This window comes from Gigantopelta aegis, chromosome 8, assembly GCF_016097555.1.
Source record: "Gigantopelta aegis isolate Gae_Host chromosome 8, Gae_host_genome, whole genome shotgun sequence".
Taxonomy (NCBI): domain Eukaryota; kingdom Metazoa; phylum Mollusca; class Gastropoda; order Neomphalida; family Peltospiridae; genus Gigantopelta; species Gigantopelta aegis.
The window spans coordinates 5,621,861-5,649,633 of NC_054706.1; the positions used below are offsets into that span (position 1 = coordinate 5,621,861).

Consider the following 27,773-nt stretch of genomic DNA (forward strand, 5'->3'; position numbering starts at 1 on the left):
TGGATATAAATCCTTTATTGATGTAGGCTACGACAAGGGTCAAACTATAAAGCGTAAACAAACATCAATATATATATATATATATAAGCAAACAACTATGAATATGTAATACATGTTATACTAAACTACACCAAACGTCTTGTTGTTGTTTGTTTGTTTTATTTGTGTTAACAATCAGTGTGCTAAAACCTGAAACAAAATGTAATAATAATATTACGAAATTACAAAAAAAAAATGCCAGACGGTCCACCAAAAAAATCCCCAAACCCAACAACAAACAAACAACAAAAAACAACAACACATAGAAACACACACACACACACACACACACACACACACACACACACACACCTGGGGCCTGATGGAAACAAAAATGATCACTTTATTTGCAACATTTCCGCTGTTAGGCTGGGTTTCCGTAGAAGTTCACTTTCCGTGTGTCATGATTAACATTTCACAATTCACGTTCATGCAGGTTTCGACAAAGTCCATTAGTCACGTGTATCAAACAACAAGGATACACTGATTTAAAAGGGCATATTTACAAATCTGAAACCGAAAGTATACCTGTTATTCGTTCATTAATTTATTTCCACGCGTGACACACAACCTGGAGATTTAAAGTGACACACGTGCCTGAATCTCTGTCGGATATAGACGCGTTAATGCAGTAACAGTAAAGTGACACATGGAGCATGTACTTCCAAAACGTCTTGTTCTGGTGTGTTTGTTTTTACACGGGATCAATGAAGCGTGAATCATGACACGTGAAAAGTTAAACTGTAAAACAACGCCTAGGCTAATGGGATGAATGGGACAGGCAAACACGTGGCATTATGTTAATAACAATCCTAAAATGTCAATGGAATAAACAAAAACAGCTGTTTCCTCAGATGGCCACTGCATTGCTACGACGACATCTCAAACCACGGGCAGCGGGAGCGGATTCCCGTTTTGGGGAATCAAAGTATACGTCTCATGAAGTGTTTGGCACATTTGCCAGATTACCGTTTGAAACTTCAAACTTAAAAAAAACAAAACCCAACCCCCCCTCCCCAAAAAAAATCCAAAAAAAACCCCCCACCCATTTAAGTTTTAGTATACTAGACATTTTGTATCTCTGCATTATTTTTGTTTGTTTTTCCCATCAAGTTCCTGTGTCCTCCCCTCGTAAGCTTTGCTTGTTCATATCAGATAATTATACCACTAGTTAATAATACAATAATACATAAACAATCCAAAGAACGTATTCGCGATAATTCATAAGAAGGTTATTTCAATGAAATTCGTATAATTGGCCAACAAATGTAAATCATATTAATAATTAGAAAATACATGGAAGTTTTTAAAATCAAAACTAATTATACAGACATCTAAATATGTATGAAGACATATACTTTTAAAAAACATTAATGACACTCAAGCGCTATAAACAAAAGCTCCAACCACCAAAACTATACAAAAATATAATATTCAAAAGCATATAAAAACCAATATTTAAAAACAAAAGGCGTTATAAACAGCTACCAATATGTAATTTAAAGAACTCAGACTAGTCAAACTAGTGATATCATTAAAAAAAAAAAACCCACTAAACCAGTAGCTGATATTCACAGGTTCATGTTGCACCTACATGTATGGATATTCTTCTCAATGCATGTTAAATGTAAAAAAAAATCATAATTTTGGTTTTGAATGACACTTCACATTTTTACCTATGTATGTTCATCCTCGTGCATGTTAAGAGCTTTAAAATGTATTGGTTCTAGCTTTAAGGTACGTTTTACTTCACCTTTTTAATTCCTTTCTTATAGTCGTTCACAAGTAATGCAGAAGAATCACGGATACATAAACAATCAGTACACACCTGACAAATGTTGACGGATGACGGCAAATCGTGCACATGTTAATTAGATGACTACAATACACAGTAATAATTGATAGAAGTGTTAACAATAGTAAGAGATACAAGTATTAACAATATTATGAGATAGACATGTTAACAATAGTAAGATATAGAAGTGTTATCAATAGTAAGAGATAGAAGTGTTAACAACAGTAAGACATAGAAGTGTTAACAATAGTAAGAGATAGAAGTGTTAACAATAGTAAGACATAGAAGTGTTAACAATAGTAAGAGATAGAAGTGTTATCAATAGTAAGAGATAGAAGTGTTAACAATAGTAAGAGATAGAAGTGTTAACAATAGTAAGATATAGAAGTGTTATCAATAGTAAGAGATAGAAGTGTTATCAATAGTAAGATATAGAAGTGTTAACAATAGTAAGAGATAGAAGTGTTGACAATAGTAAGATATAGAACTGTTAACAATAGTAAGATATAGAAGTGTTAACAATAGTAAGAGATAGAAGTGTTGACAATAGTAAGATATAGAACTGTTAACAATAGTAGGATATAGAAGTGTTAACAATAGTAAGAGATAGGCATTTTAACAATAGTAAGAGATAGAAGTGTTGACAATAGTAAGATATAGAACTGTTAACAATAGTAAGATATAGAAGTGTTAACAATAGTAAGAGATAGAAGTGTTGACAATAGTAAGATATAGAACTGTTAACAATAGTAGGATATAGAAGTGTTAACAATAGTAAGAGATAGGCATTTTAACAATAGTAAGAGATAGAAGTGTCAACAATAGTAAGAGATAGACATGTTAATAATAGTAAGACATAGAAATTTTAACAATAGTAAGATATATAAATGTTACCAACGATGAATGACAGAAATAACAACAGCACTGAGTAACAGAATGTAGAACAACATTTTCTATGCTCAACTAATTTAATTAAAGGCCGGAAGTCTTCTTTGTAATTCGGTACTAGTGTCAATTTATGTTAGGATGTTTTGATCACAGATGACTTGTAAACACTGTTTCAGTAGAATATCACTCTTGATGCACACACCGATTGTGCACAGTGTTGGTTTTGTGTGTGTTTATAAACACTACTAAAATTATCATTTGGCTATTATTCGTTACATGTTTGTTCGTAACAATACTTGTCGACATCGTGCAACGGGAGAAAATGTATTTGTGTTAACCATATTGAAATCAAAACAAAAAGAAACAGCGTGAAATGATCTACTGGAGTTGAGTTAATTTTACTGAGTATACAATAGATGACTGGTATATTCGGCTGTACTTATATCCAACTTTGGCTCCACCGTTTCGTATACAGATACCACGATATTCCCATTGACAGTACGGACAAAATGGACGCACAGAGTTTATTTTGTTTCACCCACCTGATTCCACGCTGAACCATACCTTTGAAAGCGCTCATGTCCCAATTAGGTTTCTTTTCTTTTTCCAATTCTGGATGATCTTCCGGTGTGTAACAGTTGAATTTATTTTCATTATACACTTTATCGATCACCTCAAATAGTTTGTTTACTTGATCTTCCCTTGAAGTTGTGGAATCGTTTCCAATGAAGACTGTCCGCCATTTAATTCGTTCAATGATATCTTTTAGGGTGCCGCTCAAATCAGCCAAATACTCTTCCTCGGGCATACGTTGCTGTAGAAGCTTCTCACTGTGTGTAAACACCATAATGCACTGGTCATGCATTGTGTCTCCAAACAAGGCAGATGTTCTTTTAAATTCGTCATTCTCCTCTGGGGTGAATCTGGTGCCAACAGGAAATACGTAGAGGAAGACATTCCGACCCGGTTGTACTGTTTTTCTCAATTCATTCTTGATTTCATCTTCACTTCTCTGTGTGTCACAAAACCCCGGAGTGATAACCACAGTTACGGACCTCCCGTTAATCGTCGTGTCCCGAGACCGACTTGTCTCAATGTTACTGAATATACTTTCGTTAAACACATTTGATCCCAGAATACAATTTCCAGCAGCAGCCTTTTCGTATCCTGTTTTTCCCAGCAAGATGATTCTCAGTTGGTTGGTGCCTGACAAAACACAAATCAATTAGTGTCATCAATAAGTGTCACTGTCTCCATGAGAGTGGACGTGTATACAATTCTTGGTTAGAGACATTTTAGTCGAGCTATTGCTCTTCACACACATACAATCAACTCGTCAAAGATTCACAAAGTCTACTAATTACATATCACTGACTAATACATATATAGATATTAACACATTGGCCGAGGGGATAAAATCTTGGTTAGCCTCACAAATTGCACCGCCCCGGAGTCGGTCACTGGCGAAGTCAGAGGCTGAATCCGGGGTGGGCGTGCCTGAACCCTAGTGGATAGGAGCACGTAAAATGAGTTGCCCGTTGCCGTCATGTCGTTACCGGGATTCCCACCTTCGTCACCGAATCGCCCACAGTTCCCAGACCACTACCACAACTAATGTATGTATTTGCATGTATATATGTGTACGTATGTATGCACGTATGCGCACATGCACGCATGGACACATACATACATACATTGACGTCACGTAGTTTAAAACGTTTTTTCTTAAATATTATCTGTGAATTTAATCAAATATGTTATGTTGTTTAAATCGTTTTTACATACATGTACGTGTATGGATATCAAACACGAAAGGCTTTTACAGAATAAAGATAGCTATGTTAGAACTTATTATTGCTGAGGTGATATATACTTGGTACTATTTTGTGACAAATGTTTGTTTTTTTACTCTCGTGATAAAACAAACAAACAAACAAACAAACAATTATAATAACTGGGAACTCATTTATTATCATATACTTATTAAAGCGTAAATATGTTCTTTGATCTCCAATCGGTTTATATAGATAATAAATAGTTTATGACGTGAGATATTGGCTTTATCATGAGAAGGTAACAATAGAGAATTCCCTATTCGGCCTGAACAGGATAAAACCTATTCCCCATGACATTAACTGGATATTATATTTATCTAGATTGTCGTTTACTATTTGTTTTTACTATGTTTTACATTTTCACATCTTTGTTTAAAATTTCCCCACATGTTTATATGACCGAGAAACCAGTATTTCTAGGGCTGTGTGCGTTTACAAAAGGAAATACATTAGGTTGGTCTTAGTGGCGTTCTGCGTTGAAGATTGTTCCTGTATTTTAGTCCCTCCCGATTCCTTGTTTAATTACTTCATGTGGATAGATTTGAACATTACATGTCTGTAGAAGTCTTGAATATTTTTGTTTCTTACTATTACTATTATTTTCGAAGCAATTATAAAAAAAAGAATGCTGATTGTTGTGTTTAGTGTTTTGTTTTCTTACTCTATATATTCCGGCACAAGACTCCATCTATAATGAACAATAAAGAGTTCACGTCTGCCTTGGCATTAAATTAGTTTTGCGATATAACACTCACGGATTATTATTATCAGAACATATGATATTATTATTGAATTAGTGAGCATCTATTTGAGTCTTGGTAATGTCAACACGATTAGGCGAGTTATTAGTTGTATATTACTGAGGGGAAAAAAAGCCTATACGGAAAACACAAATAAATCCCTAGGCTGTGTACCCTAATTGAAAAAGGCATACTATGATATACAAACACCAAATATTGTATTCAAAACAGAAGATTAATTAGATATCCTCGATCATAATCTTAATGCAAGATATCTAAAAGGTAGATGCTGACGTTAAGATGAGTCGAATATTAATAGTTATTACGCGAACAATTAATGTTCCTACAAGGTAAGAGCAGACAGTGACACCATAAAGACAAAAACCCGGGAGACTCAGTTTATAACATTCAAGCTAACTCCAACAAGTCATGAAATTACTACTGGGAAAACCAGTTGAAAATAGTCCCTGCTATTGCCCTGTCATTCTTAATCAATGGCTCAGGACTTCTTGTAGCTACGGACAGAACTCTGCCTACTACTGTTGGTACGGATAATACTACTCCTCTTGTGACAACAGCAAGTCCATAAGCGATTCCACCTATGATGTCAATCTCAGAATTGTCTCGAACATTTTCCCGTGTTGCATTTACCGTTCTCTTTCAACCTTGTCTGCTGCTTGAAGGTCTTACAGCGTGTAGTAAGTTGAATTATTTCTAATGTAGATGAAACATAGCATCTCAAATAAGTTGTTTATCTGTTCTTTATTAAACGTTTTGGGTCATTTGCAATACAATTTTCAATAAAAAAATGTTCGGTCTGGTTTAACGAGCTTCCTCGGGTTTTCAGTTAAATATGACTGATACCTGTCTTCCGAGATGTTTGCCGTTTCAAGTAAATCACTGTGTGAACACTATGATACAATGATCATGAAACATCTTAGCAAAGAGCCTGCATGCCATTTGGAGTGCTGCATTCTCCTCGTTAGTGAATCGTGTACCAACAGCAAATACATACAGAAAGACATGAGGCACTGGTGTTCCTAACGATACTGCCCTTTTGACTTCTGTTATAATTCCATCTTCACTTCTGTCAGTATCAAAACAGCCTGGCGTATCGACCACTGTGATTGTTTTTCCATTAGTTTCCTTTGTTTGTAATTCACACTGCTCAGTTCTACTTGAACGTTCAAAGACACGTGGCCCCAGAACATGAATAAGCTAAATAAACTATCTTTTTATAAGGTATTTTAAAATGTGTTTAGTTATAAAATACATGTCTGCTTGAGCAAAATAAAATAGTTTCCCTTCTGAACCTAGTGTGAGAGTGGTTGCGTGAATGTTGTTTTTCCGCCTTGACTTGGCGGCGCGGACACCTGGCAGTGTCTGTGCCGCCCTTCATGGGCGGAATTTATGGCTGTGTGTGAATGTGTTTTAGATTTTAATTAAGTATGGTATAGTTATTATACTTTTAATTCGCGGGTTATTTTCATATATCATTATATCATACCATTCATCTCATTTAAATACGGCCCATCTGTGTTATATGGATAACCTGGGAGGGGCGGGATGGGGGGGGGGGGACGCCGTGGTAGGGTGCATATTTGGGTGCGATAGGGCGTTGGCGGTTTGGGCCGGTAGGGATGCCTGTTAGGAGGCCTCCCCCCCCCGGATCGCCCCCCCATGGAAATCCGGATCTACCTTATTGGGCCCCCGCCTGTTGGAACGCCGGACTGCTCTGTGGCGCTGGGTTCCCCCCTTTGCGAATCCTTTTACCTCTAGGGCTAAAGTTAAATAATAAAATTAAGAAATAAAAAAATATATATATATATATATGTATAATATATATATATGTATAGATATTATTATTAAATGTATAAGTATAGTATATATTACTTTTGAACTGCCCGATTGAAAATTTAATTATAATTATGCACCTACTAATTATATTATTAAACAATAGAATGTTATAGGTTTAATTATATTGATGGTGCTTTTATATTAATATAAATATAAACATATGTAATGATAGACCCCAAATTATTTTAACTTTGGCTCTGTTTTTAAGTGGTCCTACCACACTATTAAAAATTGTCACCTTCATCTCTTTCACACACTTCCCCCCCCCCCCCCCTCCCGCCCCGGAGTCGGTCACTGGCGCAGTCAGAGGCTGAATCCGGGGTGGGCGTGCCTGAACCCTTGTGGATAGGGGCACGTAAAAAGAGTTTCCCAGTTTCCCAATAGTTTCCTTTATTAGCAGAAATATATTTTTGAAAGGAAAAACCAGCATACAATGTTGAGCTTGTAACGCCACTAGAATATATTTCTTACATTCATTATTTTCTTACGATCAGCTTTCGTTTTTATTCAATTACCACTTTTAACAGGTTGCCACTTTTACTATCTTTTAATATGTGCTTTGGATATATGCTCTATATTTTACATGTAGGCTTTTTAAAAAATGAAATGTAACTTGAAAATTTAATTATGTCACAGTTGTTTGTTTTCTGTTCACATATTTGCTACTCATGTGATATATTGTTACAGTAAATGAACCTACAGATGTCAAGCAATTAGGTGCATTCCACAATCACAATATACTGTGCAGATGCCGAACTGTTATTGAATGTGCGAATATTGATTATTTCCGGTATATTGCCATTGCCATGTAAATAATTCCTTTATAGAATATTTTGAAAGTACTTTGCTGAAAAAGGAGTATGAAAACACAAGTGGTGGCAGTAGACAAACAAATATGAAGTGCATATAATGACACTACTTGGTTTTCAAACGTCATTCGGATCGGTGCACTAGATTCGAATCCTGCCAATTTACATTTTATGTTTTTAAATCCTTATTTGTCATCCATAATTCCATTTAACTTAGTGTAGAAGTCTGAAGACGGAGGTGGGGGAAGAATATGCGTTACCCCGCCACAGTTGAAGCCGAACAAAATATGGACTTTTTATTGTTATATTTTACTCCGAAATGGTAATAGGTATATTACAGTAGCTCATAATAATTAATGTTATTTAAACGCTATTGCCTTTTTAACATTATAAATTGCTTTATAGATTAATGATAGGACTCTATAATTATACACTTATAACTGACCCTACAAGATGCTGGCATCTTACGACACCTTTGATAATATATATTACATAGGTGTCATATTTTCTAATAGATCTAGATTCAGGGCTGTATCTAGCGTAAATAATGGGTGATGGGAGGTCGATAAATTATGATACAATTTCAAGAATAAGCGCATGTAATAACGCGCACTCCTTGCTTCCTTGCGTGCGTGCGTACATGTGAGTGTACGAGATTTTACATACGTACGTAGGTACATTGATACTATATGCATACACACGTACATGTGAGTGTACGAGATTTTACATACGTACGTAGGTACACTGATACTATATACATACACACGTACATGTGAGTGTACGAGATTTTACATACGTACGTAGGTACACTGATACTATATACATACACACGTGCATGTGAGTGTACGAGATTTTACGTACGTAGGTACACTGATACTATATACATACACACGTACATGCGGCTGATTACAATCATGATTATCAGATTACATTTCAGCAAATATGCACAATAGTGAAATAATGTTACCAACATGAAATTATTCATTTTATTTCACAACCATACCGATTTCATTCACTGAAAGACATAACGGATAATTTTTTATTATTAATTAAATATATTAATATTGAGAAAGGTAGATTTGAAAATATTCCCAGACAACAAAGAATATGTCCTGTATGTAATACTAATAATATAGAGGATGAATATCATTTTTTGCTTGTATGTCCATGTTATAGAGACCTTAGAGTCAAATATTTCAAAAAATGTTATTGTTCATGGCCTTCAATGAACAAACTTACTAATTTGCTATCATTAAAATCAAAATTGCAAACATTACACCTAGCTAAATGTATCTATTTTTCTATGCAGTGTCGTCAAGAATTAATATCGTAAATCATGTTTCCTCCTCTAATTTAGTATTTATTATAGGTCATAAGTGTATTAATATTTTTATATAATATTCATCATATCCATGTTACCATTTGTTGCGCATTGTATATATATCATGTTTCAGCCAATGGCTAATCACAGCTGTCGCTAAATAAAATTGATTGATTTGATTTGATTAATTAAATGATTTCAAAAATGTATGAACATATGTCTACTGCAGGGAGGGAATCAATTTTTAAAACCAGATTTATTATTCTTAAATTTGAATTATTGACGAAAAGGTACCCATAACTATAGGTATAATTATTGTATCAATGCATAACATATTATTTTTAATGATTGAACTAAGCCATAATTAGTAATTGCAACTGTCTGACCACTATTATTTTTTTCTAGAACATATACGTTTTAATAAAATCCACAAATTAAAATAAATGATTTCTTTTTTTATATCTATGCATGAAGAAATAAGGAAAGAACGAAAAAAAAGAACAAACAAGTAAATAAATAAATAAACTGATATCTGTATACATGTACATTTAATTGATGACACTTTAAAAATGACTATGATTAGTGTTGCTAGTTTGCTTTGTGCAATATTATAAGAATCCAACTGTATCGGTGAAAATTACAAGTATCTTGGTCTGGGTGTGTTTCTTTTGGAATCATTAAAGCGCCGCGTTTCAAAACAACGTGCACAAAATCCATTAAAATCAGCTTTGGGAATTTTTATCAGAAGTTTAGTTTATGGGAAAATTAAAAAAAAAAACGGATTTATCTTGATGGACTTCTTTCATTCCGTGCTTATTTCCAATTAAGGTTCAAGCACGCTGTCCTGGGCACACACACCTCAGCTATCTGGACTGCCTGTCCAGGACAGTGTGTTAGTTGTTAGTTGGTTAGTGGACAGTGGTTAGTGAGAGAGAAGAGGATGTAGTGGTCTTATACATACCCATTGAGTCTTTAAGAACTCTCTCCGGGTTGGAGCCGGTACCAGGTTGCGAACCCTGTACCTATCAGCCTGTAGTCCGATGGCTTAACCACTGCACCACCGAGGCCGGTGGACTACTTTCAACTGGGTGTTTGCTTAAAGGAGTTCATAAGCAAGGCGTTTGGACTGGTATGCATATTCAACGCTATATAATGCGCATTACTGCTTACTGTCAACACGTATAATCGTATAGTTAATTAATAAAACGGTTAAATGTGACTGCTATTATATATAACGTGCGCAGCCATTTTGTACTATCCCAAAGAATACGCTCTCTGGCCAGCCGGTGGTTACATAATCTTGGAACTGAAAGGTCAACGTTTATCGAAAACGTAATTCACTATTATTTGGTGTCTACGTATACCTTTTACAATATATATAAGTTATCAATAAAATCATTTTTTTAAAGCATTACCCGTTTTTAATATATTCGCAATAAAAAGTCGCGTTTTTCCCATCGCTTGCCAAAACGCCTGTCGACTCCAAGACCTAAGTCACGTGACCTCGTGACGCGCTAACAGGCATAACATGAAAGCGTGATTCACAGCCTTTCAGACATTTTACTGGGAAGGTGGAACACGTGTATTTTTAAAACGCGAAAATTTTATTCTCTTGAATTGTATGGATGGAATATTCTTTTGGAGATAGTTTTCAAATGTAAAATATGGTGAACCATTGTTTAGTGTTTGGATGTATCAAAGTAGCAGTTTTTCCGAACTTTAAACAAACCGACAATCACAGGGTTTGCATGGAAGTGGTTCCTAAACCGAACCCATGTGTAATGGAAAGAATCATCACGATGGGATAGGATCTGCAGTGACCACTTCATCCCTGGGGTTACGACAATTATTTAAGGTGGTCGATAAATATGACACCTATCTTTTAAACACATCTGTTCCAAACCAGTATCCCCACCGGCACGTTCTACGATTGCGCATCATACAGCAAACATAAAACAACGACGAGCACGAGCTGAACTAGAGCTCAAAAGGGGGAGGGGGAGGGGGAGGGTACCAGAGCAGGGGCGGCAGTGTAAAATATAGTGGTACGACTCGAGGTTGCCAGACCCTTCTTTCAAATTCAATTGAGGAGGACATTTTTACAGATACAACAAATATAACCCACAAAAGTGCCTCTTTTAAAAGTAGTACGGCCATGCGCCGCCCCTACAGTGGCGTAGGGAGGAGTCCCACGGGCACTCGCCCACCCCCATCAAACTTATTTTTAAAACTATTAAATTTTATACAATCATACAGACACATGTATATACATAGTGGGTGTCTCCCCCAACCCTCACACCCACCCATCCCAATATAAAATCCTGCCTACACAGACACACACACACACAGACACACACACACAAAGTTTGTATATATACAAATATATATATATATATATACATATATACACACACACACACACACACACACACACATATATATATATATGTAAACCGGCACAGTTTTAAAGTCCCGTTCAGCTACCGTTAATTTATTAGGAAAAAAAACAATTCTGAAGACAACAGATGCCTTCTATTCCAGATGCAAAATTCAACAACAAAGAACGGTCCATGTAGTAATTAGCTTTGCCTCTACTGTCTACACCGGCATGCGATCATACCATTACTGTTTACCAGTGGTCACCTTTTAAACAATGACGGCAGTTCCCCAGTAATTAGGACACCACTGAAAGTGTTATGAAACCATCCCGCCTCTTCGAAAGCTTAATAAACAATGAACAACACCTGTAGTAACGGGTGTATGTAGCAAGATAAATCGGATTTTTGTCTGTGTTCATACCGGCATTGCATCAGTCCGATCTGCCTAAAACAATAAATTCAGACCCCTATTTTATGTGATATTAATCAATAAAATAATGTTATTTATTCTGCTTGTTGTTTTAAATGCGTTCTGATCTGCTGAACACATATTTTATTAGTCAAATGTTAATATCCAATTTTCAAAAGTCTGGACTGAACTAGCGTCCGTTAAGAATCAGCTGTTTTTCGAAAAATCATTATGAGCAGTGAGTTTTTTCCCCAAGCGTTTTACAAAAAGCCACTTTATTAATAACTAGGGTGGTATTTTTCTTTATTATGTTTAATACTGTAATGCTTATGTATTTGTTTTATATACTGTGTATTAATGTGCCATAAGCGTTGACCTTGAAGAAACAAAACGTAAATGATTTTTGCGGTTGCATCGCAATGTTCTGTAATAATATTCATCTTAGTAAGCCAGTAATAAATATATATTATTCTTCAATACAAAATGAACCATCATTGTCAAAGTGTCGATATAACTGTATTGTGTTTCATCCATAATTTGTCTTACTTGATTGGTCTTTTCTTTCCGTGGCCTGTACCTGTGGTTCCTGAATGATAGGTGTATATTTTGGACGGTCACAAGTCAGGGTGTCTAGACACAAAGAAAAATATGTGCTAGTCTTAGGAAGAGCAAAGGGTATAGTGAGATAACTTCTCAACCACCCCTAAAATTACAATGAACATTATCAGCCGTCCTGCTTTCTTACTGTAAATAATTCTGTAAAACTCATGATTAAGTAGACTTTCCCATCTAAAATCACAAAACTGACCAATTACATAGTCCCACAGAAAAGAAAATTATCACTTTGGTATAGGCCTAATAATATGCATTTTGTTCTTCTTTTTTTCTTTTTTAAGAGAGAAAAATACTATAACCCCATTTCGTTCAATTAATGCAAATTGAAATATATTTAGTTTAATAGTTTATTATACTATCAAGTCATTTATGCTGTTTAACAAGTCAGGTTGATGAAAGCGAAGCGTTGCGATATAAACTCATCCGAGGGCCTAGTCGGTCCAGTGTCTCACCTTCATTTAATTTATTTTTATTATTTTATTGTTAATTAATTATAATTAAATAAATAATTTAATTAATAACAAAAATGATATTGTAATTAGTAATTTAAATTTAAATTTAGCTCTGTGGCCTGACCGTAATCACACTTGTTTCATTAATGGAAAAAAACTATTAATTATAAATACTAAATTAATTAAGCAGCTCGCAATCAACCATATTATTTGATAAAATAATCAAGGTTAATTAATCTGCTTACACAGTCATGTATCGACCATTAACTAACTAACACTCTACAATGAATTAAATTCGATTTTTAGACTTGGCCGACATTTTACATTTCAACTTATTTTCGTGCTTATATCTAATTAAGGTTCAAGCTGGGCTGTCTGTCTAGGACAGTGGGTTAATTGTTAGTTGGTTACTGGTTAGTTAGAGAGAAGAGGGTGTAGTGGACTTACACCTACCCATGGAGCCAGTACCGGGCTGCGAACCCTGTACCTACCAGCATGTAGTCGATGGCTTAACCACTGCGCCACCGCCGGTGTTATGCCGATGAGAGACTACCACGTCGCGTATGTCGCCAATAATCGGTTTCAGTGTACATGTATATACATTGCAGTGACAGACTATGACATAAGCGAGACGTGACGTGGCTAGGATGCACGTTCTGATCACTTTCTGGGCGATTTTTACGCTCTACACCACACTACGCTGGCTCTACACATGCACAACAACAAATAATGGAAGTTTGACAATTATTGTACCATAGGCGGATTCAGGGGAGTGGAAGTGGTGTGGGGTGGTTTGGTGGTGTCATTTCCATCTCATCCCTTAGAAAATTTCAAATCATAGGACAGATGGGCGCTACTCTTACGCTATAACTTGGATATAGTCTGTCACCAACCAGCGTAAATTGTAGCAGAGCTACGCCTTGCTACGTTGAAGTTATACGCCGCTGACGTGGTAATCTGACACCGGTATTAGCGTTATGCTGGTCGCACATCGATGATACTGAAGCTGCATATACCTCGCGTCACCAACTCTGACGTTCGCGCTCGTCGCGAGGTATTCACACTGTGCGTGATCGATCGATCGCGCACTGTTGTGTTTCTACCGGCCTCGGTGGCGTCGTGGCAGGCCATCGGTCTACAGGCTGGTAGGTACTGGGTTCGGATCCCAGTCGAGGCATGGGATTTTTAATCCAGATACCGACTCCAAACCCTGAGTGAGTGCTCCGCAAGACTCAATGGGTAGGTGTAAACCACTTGCACCGACCAGTGATCCATAACTGGTTCAACAAAGGCCATGGTTTGTGCTATCCTGCCTGTGGGAAGCGCAAATAAAAGATTCCTTGCTGCTAATCAGAAGAGTAGCCCATGTAGTGGCGACAGCGGGTTTCCTCTCAAAATCTGTGTGATCCTTAACCATATGTCTGACGCCATATAACCGTAAATAAAATGTGTTGAGTGCGTCGTTAAATAAAACATTTCTTTCTTTTGTTGTGTTTCTTTTTCAAATGGATTTCGCTCTTAAATTTTTAATAATAAACTTACTCATTTAATTCTTTTTGTAATCTTTACCGGATAATTACTTCTGTCCGGCACGTCAATATTTGTTTGATAGGTTGGGCAGAAGTATTTTTAATTCTATGTGTTGTATGTTTTATGTTGTTGTATGTACGTGTGTGTATGTGTATTGATCGGTAAAGGGGTGGGGGTGGGGGTGAGGTGGGATGGGGTCTTACCTGGCAGTAATCCCTTCCCGCTTCCGGAATATTGCATGTTTTAAATATTTTTGTTTTTAATTTTGGCCTTATGCTTTTTAAAAATTTAATAGGTCTACAGCGTGCAGTCTCTTTTATTATTTATGTAGTTTGTATCCATATTTTAATCATTATTTTATAGTCTTAATAAAAACAACATTATGTAATTTAACAGGGCAGGTGTCTGGTCTGTACCTTTGGTAGTGCCGTTGGTTTGCATATTTTGAAGATTTTATGAAACTTTCAGGGATTGAAGGTAACATATGTGGCTTCAATCTCAGAAGGGGTGCCCACTCATCCGGGCACTATTTTCAAGATGGCCGCCATTTTTCAAAATGGCCACCGTTTTTCGAGGTGCGAACACTAAAAATAATAGAAATAACCGATTTCAATGATCTTAGTGTCGATTCATATCTTTTTCACGACTCTAAAACTGAATATTGAGTTTGTAATTTCGAAAATCCAACATGGCGACCCGTAGTAGCCATTTTCCAAGATGGCCGCCATTATTTTTGACCATAGTAAGACAGATTATGAGGTTTAAAATTTGGAAAATCGAATATTGTGATCAGTAACGGCCACTTTCCAAGGTGGCCACTGTGTTCCATGAAAGTGAAATTGGGCTTAGTTGTCGGAGGTAATCTCTGGTGTCAACTTACATATTTACTCCGAACATTCACCTTGGCAGTGGCAAAGAAGAGTGCATTTGAGTTGAGCTTTTCTGCAGGATCAAGCCCTCGAGCATCCCTTCATGCATCTGCACTTGACTAACTCTTGACAAGATGTGCATAGTTCATCTAAAGTGGATCACTTAGGTTCCCAGTGACAATTAGTTTTCTGCCATCCCCATTCCTTCGGACATGGGGTATGTTGGTTCAGCTTCGCGCGACTGCCCCCAAACATGGCCATTTTGAAACGCTGCACGTAGGGTATGCTGTCGTAATGCTTCCTTCGTTGGAGGCAGACTTTCTAGTTGTTTGTTCCCAGTGGTGAACTGTTCTTTTCGGAGCATGCTGACCTCTGTTTGTCCAGTGCTAGATGAGTACATCAAGCATGTGAAGCGCTCTAAGTTCCTAAATACATCATCAGGTAACGAACGTAACACAGTAGATATACTGGTGGAAGCCGACGTAACTGCTGGGAAAGCCTTCCACGTTTCCCAGGCTGTTTTCTTCCCCCTGCCAACAAAGGCAGACACAGTGTCACACCCACTATACGCGTGGAAGCCAGGACGAGCTGAGTACATTTCGTTGTCAGTTTCACCAGCAATTCTATGTACAGGAATATTTCTATAGTTCTTACCTGTTCTGAATAACAACCACAGTTCTCGTAGTCCTATAGCATATAACTTGTTGAAGCTAGCTAAAGCAAGCACTAACGCATCCGTATCTACTGTCCGAATGCCTATCTTGGTTATTCCGTTTGTTACCATATCTGTTAGATGTACGAATATCCTGGTATCCGCCTCTTCATGCTTTACGGTGGGTGGAAGGGTTGATGCAGATGCTGACTGGTGTACACTGTTGTGGACATTGGATACAACTGCCATCGTACTACCCATCCTTTCAACGGTCAAGGATGCAAGTAAGTCAGATAACTGTTGTTTGTTGTCTGAATTTCTGAGGAAATCCTTCCAACTTCTGGGCAGTGCGCCTGATAACCGGACAACCATCTTCACCCCTGTACCCCGTTTCTATCGTGTCTGCTCTTTCAAGCTATCTTTTACGTATGTATCCCAAACAACACATATGACACGGTTGCTTGCTGTGTTGTCAGCATTGTCTGGCACAGTTTCCAACAGTCCGAGCAGGTCAGCTTTCTGCCCGAGATAGAGATCACCATCTGCAGACAAGGCAAGAGGAAATGGTTGATTTTCATACTGAAAGAATGTATCTAGATCTAACTGACGGTTCTGGCTGACGATGAACAATCTGGAGAACAACTCTACATCGAATTTAAGGATACGGACATGTCCATCGGCCTTTGTGCGACGCTTCTTCTTACTCGCAAATAGTCGTAGATTTGCTGCATCCAGTGGCTCTGATCTCCAAACAAATCTTTCTTCTCGAAACTTGTTGTAACATTCCAGTCCAGTTGATTCTGCTCCGTTCATCTTTTCCACGATGTCAGCTTGAACGACGACCTTTAAGTCTAAGACGAATAGCTCTGAACTGTCATCACTGAATGGGTTACCAAACTCGTTGAATGAATCCCGCACAGATTGAACTTTCTTCAAGAACTTCGTTTGAAAGGATCGATACTGCTCATGGTGTTTCGGATTTACAGGAGCAGAGTTTTTGTTGAGATCAACCTCGAATTCGTTCATAAGTTCACTCAGTAATGGACCAACCATATTCCATCTACGTAAGGCATCATTGTCTTCGGTAAGTCCGATAGCACCTCCATCACCTTTGACAACAGCGTTGTTTTGCTCATGGGCTTGATCAATTCCAATCGCCGAAAATGGCCTATGAGTTTTACAGATAGCAAAGTGACACCAGAATCATTCAGTCTCAATAGTTATTCGAGTTCCCAAACAATGACAGCCATCTTGGAAAGTGGCCGTTACTGATCACAATATTCGATTTTCCAAATTTTAAACTTCATAATCTGTCTTACTATGGTCAAAAACATATAAATCGACACCAAGATTGTGAAAATTGTTTAATTATTACTTTAAAAAAAAATAATGGCGGCGATCTTGGAAAATGGCCGCTACGGGTCGCCATGTTGGATTTTCGAAATTACAAATCCAATATTCAGTTTTAGAGTTGGCAAAAACATATGAATCGACACTAAGATAATTGAAATCGGTTATTTCTATCATTTTTAGTGTTCGCACCTCGAAAAACAGTTGCCATTTTGAAAAATGACGGCCATCTTGAAAATAGTGCCCGGATGAGTGGGCACCCCTTCTGAGATTGAAGCCATATATGTTACCTTCAGTCCCGGAAGGTTTCATAAAATGTTCATAATATGCAGTTTTCTTATGAAAATTGGTATCTGGGAGCCGGACTATAGGTTTTATAGATTAAAGTGATGGCCGCGTCTGCTGAATGACTTAATCGTGTTGTACCGGCCTCAGTGGCGTCGTGGTTAGGCCATCGGTCTGCAGGCTAGTAGGTACTGGGTTCGGATCCCAGTCGAGGCATGGGATTTTTAATCCAGATACCGACTCCAAACCCTGAGTGAGTGCTCTGCAAGGCTCAGTGGGTAGGTGTAAACCACTTGCACCGACCAGTGATCCATAACTGGTTCAACAAAGGCCATGGTTTGTGCCATCCTGCCTGTGGGAAGCGCAAATAAAAGATAACTTGCTGCTAATCGGAAAGAGTAGCCCATGTAGTGGCGACAGCGGGTTTTCTCTCAAAATCTGTGTGGTCCATAACCATGTCTGACGCCATTAACCGTAAATAAAATGTGTTGAGTGCGTCGTTAAATAAAACATTTCTTTCTAATCGTGTTGTTTTAGAGGACAATTGAGGAGTCGCCTGTTTCTCTATGGCCCAGCCGGGTACACCTCTCTCCTTCTGGCGGGCTTGGGACGCAAAACTTTCTGACGCCTTCTTCTTACTAAATGAACCCTTTGGCGTCATTCTTATAGTGACGCCGGTTTGGGAAGTTCGAATAACTTCCTAAACAATTAGTAGGCTGCTAGGATTGGACTGAACTGCGGTTCGACACGGTGGGGGTTGGGGTGGATGAGATTCCGGGAGTTAGGGCATTCTTTGGGGCCATAGGCGTAGGCGATTTGGCCTTAGGTTTTGTGTAGGGCCGGACTCCCCTCCCTCCCAACCCTTACCTGGTCACACCAATGTTTAAAATATGATTGGCAGCCTACATTTTCATCGTAATCTCCAATGGGTTTAATGAATATTGTTTAATAATACTTATTAATTTTAGACCAGTCCACCTAAATTTGCGCTGAAATTATATTACATTAATACATTATATTGGTTACGAATGTTAATACTTATCTTTAAGGGCGCAGCCAAAAAGTTATTAATTCTTTCTCCTTTTTTTTTTACATTTTTGGTGTTAATATTCAAAATTTAAAAATTGACCGTATTTGTTAGGGTATCCCTGTCCCGAGTCAGACCCCCGATCCTATCGGAAGCCAGACTCGGGGTAGTGTTCGAAACCCTAGTGGTATATGGACACGTTAAACCAGTTTCTATGTCTATGGTAGTATCCTGGTTTTATTTTTGTTTGTTTTAGGGGTCAAACGAGGGGCCACCTCTGTTTTGTCGTAGATCGTTCAGGTGCGTTTCTCTTCTCACCGCGGTCTCGACACGTAAAACCTTCCGGCGTTCCTTTACCTGTCACTAAATTCACCATCGTTGGATTCTTCTAGTGACACCAACGTTGGAAGTTCTCCTACTTTCCCTTCAGACAATAACATTGCCAAAATTGGATTGAACTGCGGTTGGATACGGTGGGGGAGGGGTGGATGGGATGTCGGAGGATAGGAGCTTTTTGGGGCCATAGGGTGTTTGGCCTTAAGGATTGTGTAGGGTCTGACTCCCCTCCACCCCCTCAGCCCTAATTTGGTTACACCAACGACCAAGATATGTGTGACGGTACATTCTCTTAAATTTGTTTCGCCTGTGGCGATTTTAATTGTGTTAGAGGGCCGTGTGCAGTTTAATTGCACCTAAGCCCAGATGGGCAACTTGTTACATAATACTTCGCGCGATCGGACATTCCAATATGCACTTAGTCCCGCTGTGGAGGCCATGTGGCGAGTAGTTACGTAATACCTCTGCGAGTGCGGTTTTACAACCGTGATTTTGGGCGACCAAGGCGTCAGTAAGTCTGACGATCAGAGAGAAATATACCGACTCTAGGAGATGTAGAATATGAGATGATACGTGAGGTACCGCCTTGTACCCCCAGGCCAATTCTGAATTTGTAATAAATAGCTAGGATTTAGAGATATCGAGGAAAACGAATTAGGAAGCTTCCTGGGAACGTTAGTCCGTTTGGACTTTGGGGTAAATATCATTTCTGCTCTGTGTATAACCTTGATGTGATTGATGTGACTTTAAATATTTTAATACTGTATTATACCAATATTCTTTAGACAGTGTCTTCGGTCATCTGACGAAGTAAATCGTAGACTTCTTGTTCTAACATTATATGAGTATTTGGTAATATAAAGCTTAGCCAGTCATCCTAGCGGACCTAGGTACACTGTAGGTTATTGTCTTTATTGTGATAAGTATTAATTCTGTGTTACAAGGTTACTGAATGAGTAGTTAGGGTTAATTAAAAATTAACCCGTTAGGAATAGAGCTGTAATTCCTTTATTAATTAAGTTCCCCAAGAAGCGTTCCTAAATTATCACACGTTACTGAACGAGTAGTAAGGGTTAATTAAAAAATTAACCAGTTAGGAATGGTGTTGTAATTCCTTTATTAATTAACTTCTCCTGTAAGCGTTTCTCAATTATCACACGTGTGGGTGTGGTGTAACGGTGAAGTGATTCGCATATTGTGTAACTAGACACCTAGAGATTAACTAATTAAGTGATCAGTTCTGGGTTGTTATTATTATTGTTATTAATTTACTACTACGGCTGTACATTTGTCAGCGTAGGATAATACAGATTCCAAAGTGTATTGTGTTTTTGTTGTGTTTCTAGAGAACTACGTGCTATATTAATATATACTTTATATAAGATCGTATCTCTGATCATACCTAGAGACGAGCCATACTAGGGTTAACAGCCTGTTACAGAGAGATCTAATAGATATACAGTTAGGAGAGATATTTTGATAATCGTGTTTTATTCAGTTACGGGAATTATAGAATCCCCGTGACAGGAGTAGAAAATTGGGGCGCTCGTCCCGGATCTGAAACGGGACATGCATATTTAAAACAGTATTGTTTGTAAATGGGGGCTTTATAAATTAATTTTACAAATTTACTCGAAGTAGCACGTTGTTCACTAGAAAATTAATTAATATTAAGTGCGTCATATCTAAACATGGATAAGAATTTGCTGGATAGGCCTACGCTCAGTGTAGTGGAGATTAAGCGAGCACGTAAGGCCGAGTTAGTTGAAATCGCGGGTGAGCGAGAAATTGATTTAACATCAGCTAAAACCTTAGGTGATATAAAGACAATTATTATCCAGGAAGTTTTCGGTGATAGGCCTGCTATGGAAGACAGTGAGATTGTTCCAGAGATAGAGATAAATGAGTTAAGTGTGGAACAACAATTAGCTTTTAAAAAGCTTGAGTACGAAAGAGAGGAACGTGCATTAGATAGAGAGAGAGAGAGAAAAAAAGAAGGTAGAGATAGAGAAGATAGAGAGAGGGATAGAGAAGATAGAGGGATAGAGAAGAGAGAGAGAGAGATAGAGAGAGAGAGAGAGAAGAGAGAGATAGGGATAGAGAATTCCAGTTAGCAAAATTAAAAGTGGAACATGAGTTAAAGTTGAATACTGAAGAAGTCAGACGGGAAGCCGGAAATGGGTTTAACATGTCGGAGGCTTATAGATCAGTGCCGGTATTTGATGACGAGGAGGTAGATATGTTCTTTCAACTTTTTGAACGGGCCGCTAAGCAGCTAAATTGGCCGGAGTCTAAGTGGACATTGTTAGCCGTGTCTAAGTTTAAGGGGAAGGCTAGTATAGCTTATAATTCAATGAGTGATGAGCGAGCAAGTCAGTACGACTTAGTTAAGGCTGCAGTGTTGAGGGCTTATGAATTACGACCTGAGGATTATCGTTTACGGTATAGCGAGTTGAGAAAAACGCAGGGTCAGTCTTATAGTGAGTTTGTGGCTAAGAAGGCAGGGATGTTTGATAAATGGGTGGTGTCTCATCAGGTAGAGTCATATACCGAGTTACGGGAGTTGTTGATCTTACAGGACATTAAAAATGGATTACCAGTTAGCTTACGTATTCATTTAGAGGATCGTGATGTGAAAAAGATAGAGGAGGCAGGCATAGTGGCAGATGATTACGTGTTAATACACAAAGCTCAGGCAGTACCGGGTAGCTCTTTACAACAGGGTGATAAGAAGAAATTTCAGCCAGGTTTTTCCCGGGAAAGTAACTATCGGGGAGAGTCATCTAGTTGGTCAGCTAGTCAGGCCAGGAATGCACCTGGTGGGCAAAGTAAGGATAGGCCTGCATTATCAGCCAATGCACGAACTTTTCGTCCACATTGCAGTTACTGTAAAAAGGATAACCATCTTATCGGGGACTGTTTTAAAAGGAAACGCGATAATGCGCAAGTGGTCGGTTTAGTGAGGTCAGCTCCGTTAGCGAGAGAGTTAACGGTTAGTCCCATGGCAGAGAAAGTAAACCCGTATGTGTCCACTGGTATGGTTTGTGATGTGAAACAAGAGTTGTGTCCTAAGGCAATATCAATCTATAGAGATACCGGGTGTAGTCAGAGTCTGATAACGCAAGAGTGTTTAGCTGGTATTGAAAATTCAGACATAGGACGTAGTTTGGCCTTAACCTCGGTTACTGGAGAAAATATGGTTGTCAGGTTACATAAGGTTTTCTTGTGTTCGAAGTTTGTGACGGGACCAGTCATTATGGGTGTTGTGAAGGACTTGCCTTTTGAAAACATAGGAGTTTTGTTGGGTAATGATTTGACTAGTCAATGTTGTCAGCCGCAATGTGATCAATTGTTAATTGAAGACAGCCCTTTACCCACGGAAGAGTGTGAGGTTGATGAGACTAGATATCCTGCGTGTGTAATGACTAGGGCTATGGCCAGTAGGTTAGCACGAGACCCAGAGGATATTTGTGATTTGTCTGATACGTGTGTTAGCCATGAAATTGGAGTGGATGAGGTTATCAGTAATATGGTAGATAAGTCAACTGAGGAATTAAATGTGGTGGAACCTGTTGATCTCCCGCAGAGGGGAAATGAACCAGTCATGTTTGATAGGGGGGACTTACCTTGTAATAGACAAGAGTTAATCCTAGAGCAGGGGGCTGATCCAAGTTTGTTGGCAGCTCGCACTACATTGTTAACTGAGGGTGAGATGAAGGATCAGATGTCAGGGTATTATATGGACATGGGGAGTGTTAATGAATAAGAGTGTGGAAAAGGTTGTGCCTGATAGTGAGGAATGTGTGACAAGATGTAGAATTGTGGTGCCCTCTAAGTACCGTCCGTCATTGTTACTGTTAGCACATGAGGACGTGTTTGTTGGCCACTTAGGGCGGAATAAAACTCATAGTAAACTTGCCTCAGAGTTTTATTGGAAGGGAATGTTTGCAGATGTCAGTAAGCATTGTATGTCATGTCATGTGTGTCAGGTTGTGGGCAAACCAAATCAGCTAATTCCTCCCTATCCCCTGCAGAAGGTTCCCATAGTTGGGGAAGCCTTTTCAAAAGTGTTGATAGATGTCGTGGGGCCATTACCGAAAACGCGTTCAGGTAACCAATTCTTGTTAACAATTATGTGCTTAACTACGCGTTTTCCAGAGGCGATTCCGTTAAGGAAGGTTACTGCGTCGGTTGTAGCTAGTGCGCTGCTTAAGTACTTTACGTACACAGGTTTACCAGGTGAAATTCAAAGCGACCGGGGTACGAACTTTATGAGCAAGTTAATCCAGCAAGTACTGTCTATGTTAGATATACGACAGATTCGTTCTGCTGCATTCCACCCTGAGAGCCAGGGCGCCATAGAACGTTTCCACCAGAGCATGAAAAGTATGCTCCACTGCCATTGTTTCGACAATGGTACTGACTGGGACCAGTCAATTCCTTTCGTGTTGTTCGCAGCACGGGATGCTAAGCAAGAATCCTTAGGATTCACCCCATTTGAGTTGGTCTATGGGCATTCAGCCCGAGGCCCTCTCAAATTGGTAAAAGATAGTTGGTTAGACAAGGATAATGCCGAAAACCTGCTGATTTATGTAGGGAGAGTTAGAGATAGGTTGTGGCAGGCGACCGAACTGGCTAGGAAGCATCTGAGTTATGCTCAGAGCAAAATAAAATCAGTGTTTGATAGGAAGGCTAAGAGTCGGGAATTTAAACCAGGTGATAAAGTGCTGCTGTACCTTCCCCTTAAACGGGGTTCATTACAGAACCGGTATTTCGGTCCCTATGTTGTGCACAAACGGGTTAATGAGACAGGGTATGTGATAAACACTCCTGATAGGGTTAGAAAAAGTAGGTATTGTCACATCAATTTGCTAAAAGGTTATTTTGACAGACTGCCGACAGTTCCAGTGTTGCCTGTCCAAATTGAGAGTCACTCAATTTCCTGTGATGACGTCAAGACTGCGGAGATCAAATTAACCAACAGCCAGATTCTAGCAGACTTGAGTTCCTATCTACAGCACCTTGACAGCCCCCAGCGAGCAAAGCTGACTACGTTGATACAAGACAATGTTTCCATTTGTCAGGACTTTCCAACGGTTACCAATACCTTAATCCAGGATGTGCACTTGGAACCCAACGCTACACCGATTCGACAGCATGCCTATCGGATAAATCCTGTAAAACGTGCGGCACTAAAAAAAGAGATAGATTACATGTTGGAACACGACATTCTGGAACCATCAAACAGTAAGTGGGCATCACCTGTTATTCTGATTCAAAAGGGAGATAACAGTTTCCGGGTGTGCGCTGACCTACGTCGCGTGAATCAACTCATCAAGGCAGATGCCTACCCTCTACCCCGCCTTGACGATTGCATCGACCGAGTTGGACACGCGCAATACATCACCAAATTGGACCTACTGAAGGGCTTTTATGCCATTCCGTTAACGGAGGAAGCTAAGGACATTCTGGCGATCATCACAACTGACGGCCTCTTCCAATTCCGAGTAATGCCGTTTGGGTTGAAGACTGCCCCCGCTGCCTTTCAAAGGATGATGAACCAGGTGTTATCTGATTTAGAAAACGTCAGCGTGTATCTGGACGATGTGGTGTTAGCCATCGACACTTGGGATGAACATTTAACCGGGTTACAACTAATATTCAGTCGCCTACAGAAAGCTAACTTGACGGTGAACCTGGGCAAATGCGAATTCGTGAGAGCTTCAGTGACCTACTTAGGTCATACTGTCGGACATGGTTGCGTCGCCCCACTGCAGGCCAAGACACTAAGCATCAGCCAGTACCCTGCACCGACCAACCGTCGTGAAGTTCGCCGGTTCCTTGGCATGGCCGGTTATTATCGTCGTTTCTGCGCTAGATTTGCGACGGTAGCGGCCCCCATCACCTCGCTGCTAAAGAAGGAAACGAAGTTCCAGTGGTCAGATGAATACGAGAAGTCATTTAACCGTCTCAAGCAGATGCTCTCCTCGTCTCCCGTGATGGCAGCACCAGACTACCGAATGCCGTTCAAGCTAGCTGTGGATGCAAGTGACGTGGGAGCTGGAGCTGTGCTGTTCCAGGAAGACGAAAATGGACTGGACCATCCTGTAAGTTTCTTCTCGAAAAAGTTTGACCAACACCAGGTGAACTATTCCACTATAGAGAAGGAAGCTTTGGCCATGGTACAAGCTCTGAAGCATTTTCAGATCTACGTGAAATCGGCAGTGCACCAAGTGGTGGTCTTTACTGATCATAATCCGCTTACTTTCATTCACAGAATGAAAGCCACCAACCAGAGAGTTTTGAGGTGGAGTCTTCTTCTGCAAGAATACCCAATTACCATTGAACATATCAAGGGCACATCCAATGTAATCGCTGATGCCCTGTCCCGAAGTTGAACGTTATGATAATGTGTTGACATTCTTGATTTCTGTTTTGTTATATATATTTTATTTGTATACCAGGGACTCGGAGACTCAGTGTGATTACTGGTAGTCACCTTATTATTACATGTGTTATAAATGCCCGTATGCGTCGGTTAACGCACCTTTTTGTTTTAATGTAGTATATTTCCCTATTCCTAGAGTAGAGGAAATATCCTTTTTGAGGTGGGGGTGTGTGACGGTACATTCTCTTAAATTTGTTTCGCCTGTGGCGATTTTAATTGTGTTAGAGGGCCGTGTGCAGTTTAATTGCACCTAAGCCCAGATGGGCAACTTGTTACGTAATACTTCGCGCGATCGGACATTCCAATATGCACTTAGTCCCGCTGTGGAGGCCATGTGGCGAGTAGTTACGTAATACCTCTGCGAGTGCGGTTTTACAACCGTGATTTTGGGCGACCAAGGCGTCAGTAAGTCTGACGATCAGAGAGAAATATACCGACTCTAGGAGATGTAGAATATGAGATGATACGTGAGGTACCGCCTTGTACCCCCAGGCCAATTCTGAATTTGTAATAAATAGCTAGGATTTAGAGATATCGAGGAAAACGAATTAGGAAGCTTCCTGGGAACGTTAGTCCGTTTGGACTTTGGTAAATATCATTTCTGCTCTGTGTATAACCTTGATGTGATTGATGTGACTTTAAATATTTTAATACTGTATTATACCAATATTCTTTAGACAGTGTCTTCGGTCATCTGACGAAGTAAATCGTAGACTTCTTGTTCTAACATTATATGAGTATTTGGTAATATAAAGCTTAGCCAGTCATCCTAGCGGACCTAGGTACACTGTAGGTTATTGTCTTTATTGTGATAAGTATTAATTCTGTGTTACAAGGTTACTGAATGAGTAGTTAGGGTTAATTAAAAATTAACCCGTTAGGAATAGAGCTGTAATTCCTTTATTAATTAAGTTCCCCAAGAAGCGTTCCTAAATTATCACACGTTACTGAACGAGTAGTAAGGGTTAATTAAAAAATTAACCAGTTAGGAATGGTGTTGTAATTCCTTTATTAATTAACTTCTCCTGTAAGCGTTTCTCAATTATCACACGTGTGGGTGTGGTGTAACGGTGAAGTGATTCGCATATTGTGTAACTAGACACCTAGAGATTAACTAATTAAGTGATCAGTTCTGGGTTGTTATTATTATTGTTATTAATTTACTACTACGGCTGTACATTTGTCAGCGTAGGATAATACAGATTCCAAAGTGTATTGTGTTTTTGTTGTGTTTCTAGAGAACTACGTGCTATATTAATATATACTTTATATAAGATCGTATCTCTGATCATACCTAGAGACGAGCCATACTAGGGTTAACAGCCTGTTACAGAGAGATCTAATAGATATACAGTTAGGAGAGATATTTTGATAATCGTGTTTTATTCAGTTACGGGAATTATAGAATCCCCGTGACAATATGATTGGCAATTCTCCGTTTAATTCTAATTAAGTAACATTTGTGTGGGGCTTGGACCAACCATCCCTCCTAACCTCCTAGGGGCCGAAATGTAATTGAGTAGAGTGTTTAAAATACATTTAATAAGTAAATAATTAGACCAGCCCATCAAAAATTGCGCCAGTTTTATATTTTATACTTGATTAAAAATTAGTTTAATAGTAATCATATTTTTTTAAGGGTGCAGTCAAAATTTATTAACCTCCAATTCCCCTTTATTTATTTTTCGTTTTGAATTAATAATCTAAATTTCCAAATTTTCCATAGTGTGTAGGAATTTCCTGTCCCGAATCAGGCCCCCGATCCTATCGGAGTCAGGACTCCGGATGGGCGTGTTTGAAACCCTAATGATATAAGAGCACGCTAGACTAGTTACCTACCTACCTTTTTTCTTTGTGTATCGGCCAACAAGCCGAGATAACCATATCTTAGACAAAACACAGACATAGTTTAAAATGAGCTGTGCTATTTAACAAATTTTCCTTTCCTTGCCTAAATCATTCTAATAAAGATATTGTAATAGTACTTACCAGGTAGTGTAAATTTGGAATCTGCCATTATAGTTAAACACAGTTAATCCGATACAAACAAATTGTGCACAAAGTAAGCCTCTTGCAACTATCCGCTCGATAATCACTGGGATATGTCTATATTTAGCGTCCCCACCGGACGTTGCATG

At 38.8% G+C, this 27,773-nt stretch overlaps 1 protein-coding gene across 2 annotated transcripts; it reads right to left on the minus strand.

Moving 5' to 3' along the window:
* On the minus strand, nt 1–27,763 carry LOC121378905 (GTPase IMAP family member 4-like). Of its 2 annotated transcripts, XM_041507280.1 has the most exons (3): nt 27,625–27,763; nt 12,618–12,701; nt 1–3,928 (listed from the first exon to the last, which is right to left on the minus strand). In XM_041507280.1, exons 1-3 carry the CDS (start codon nt 27,650–27,652, stop codon nt 3,162–3,164), a joined length of 879 nt encoding a protein of 292 aa, XP_041363214.1. In that variant the 5' UTR covers nt 27,653–27,763; the 3' UTR covers nt 1–3,161. The 2 variants fall into 2 exon arrangements, with proteins under 2 accessions (XP_041363214.1, XP_041363215.1); XM_041507281.1 differs by lacking the exon at nt 12,618–12,701 and having other exon boundaries at nt 27,625–27,753.
* Between the last annotated feature and the right edge of the window lie 10 nt (nt 27,764–27,773).

Coding starts and splice junctions, on each gene's coding strand:
- LOC121378905 (XM_041507280.1), bottom strand. CDS start 27,652: ATGGCAGATTCCAAATTTACACTACCTG. Junction 12,702..27,624: donor TTCCAAATTTACACTACCTG/GTAAGTACTATT, acceptor CTTTGTGTCTAG/ACACCCTGACTTGTGACCGT. Junction 3,929..12,617: donor GGAAAGAAAAGACCAATCAA/GTAAGACAAATT, acceptor GTGTTTTGTCAG/GCACCAACCAACTGAGAATC.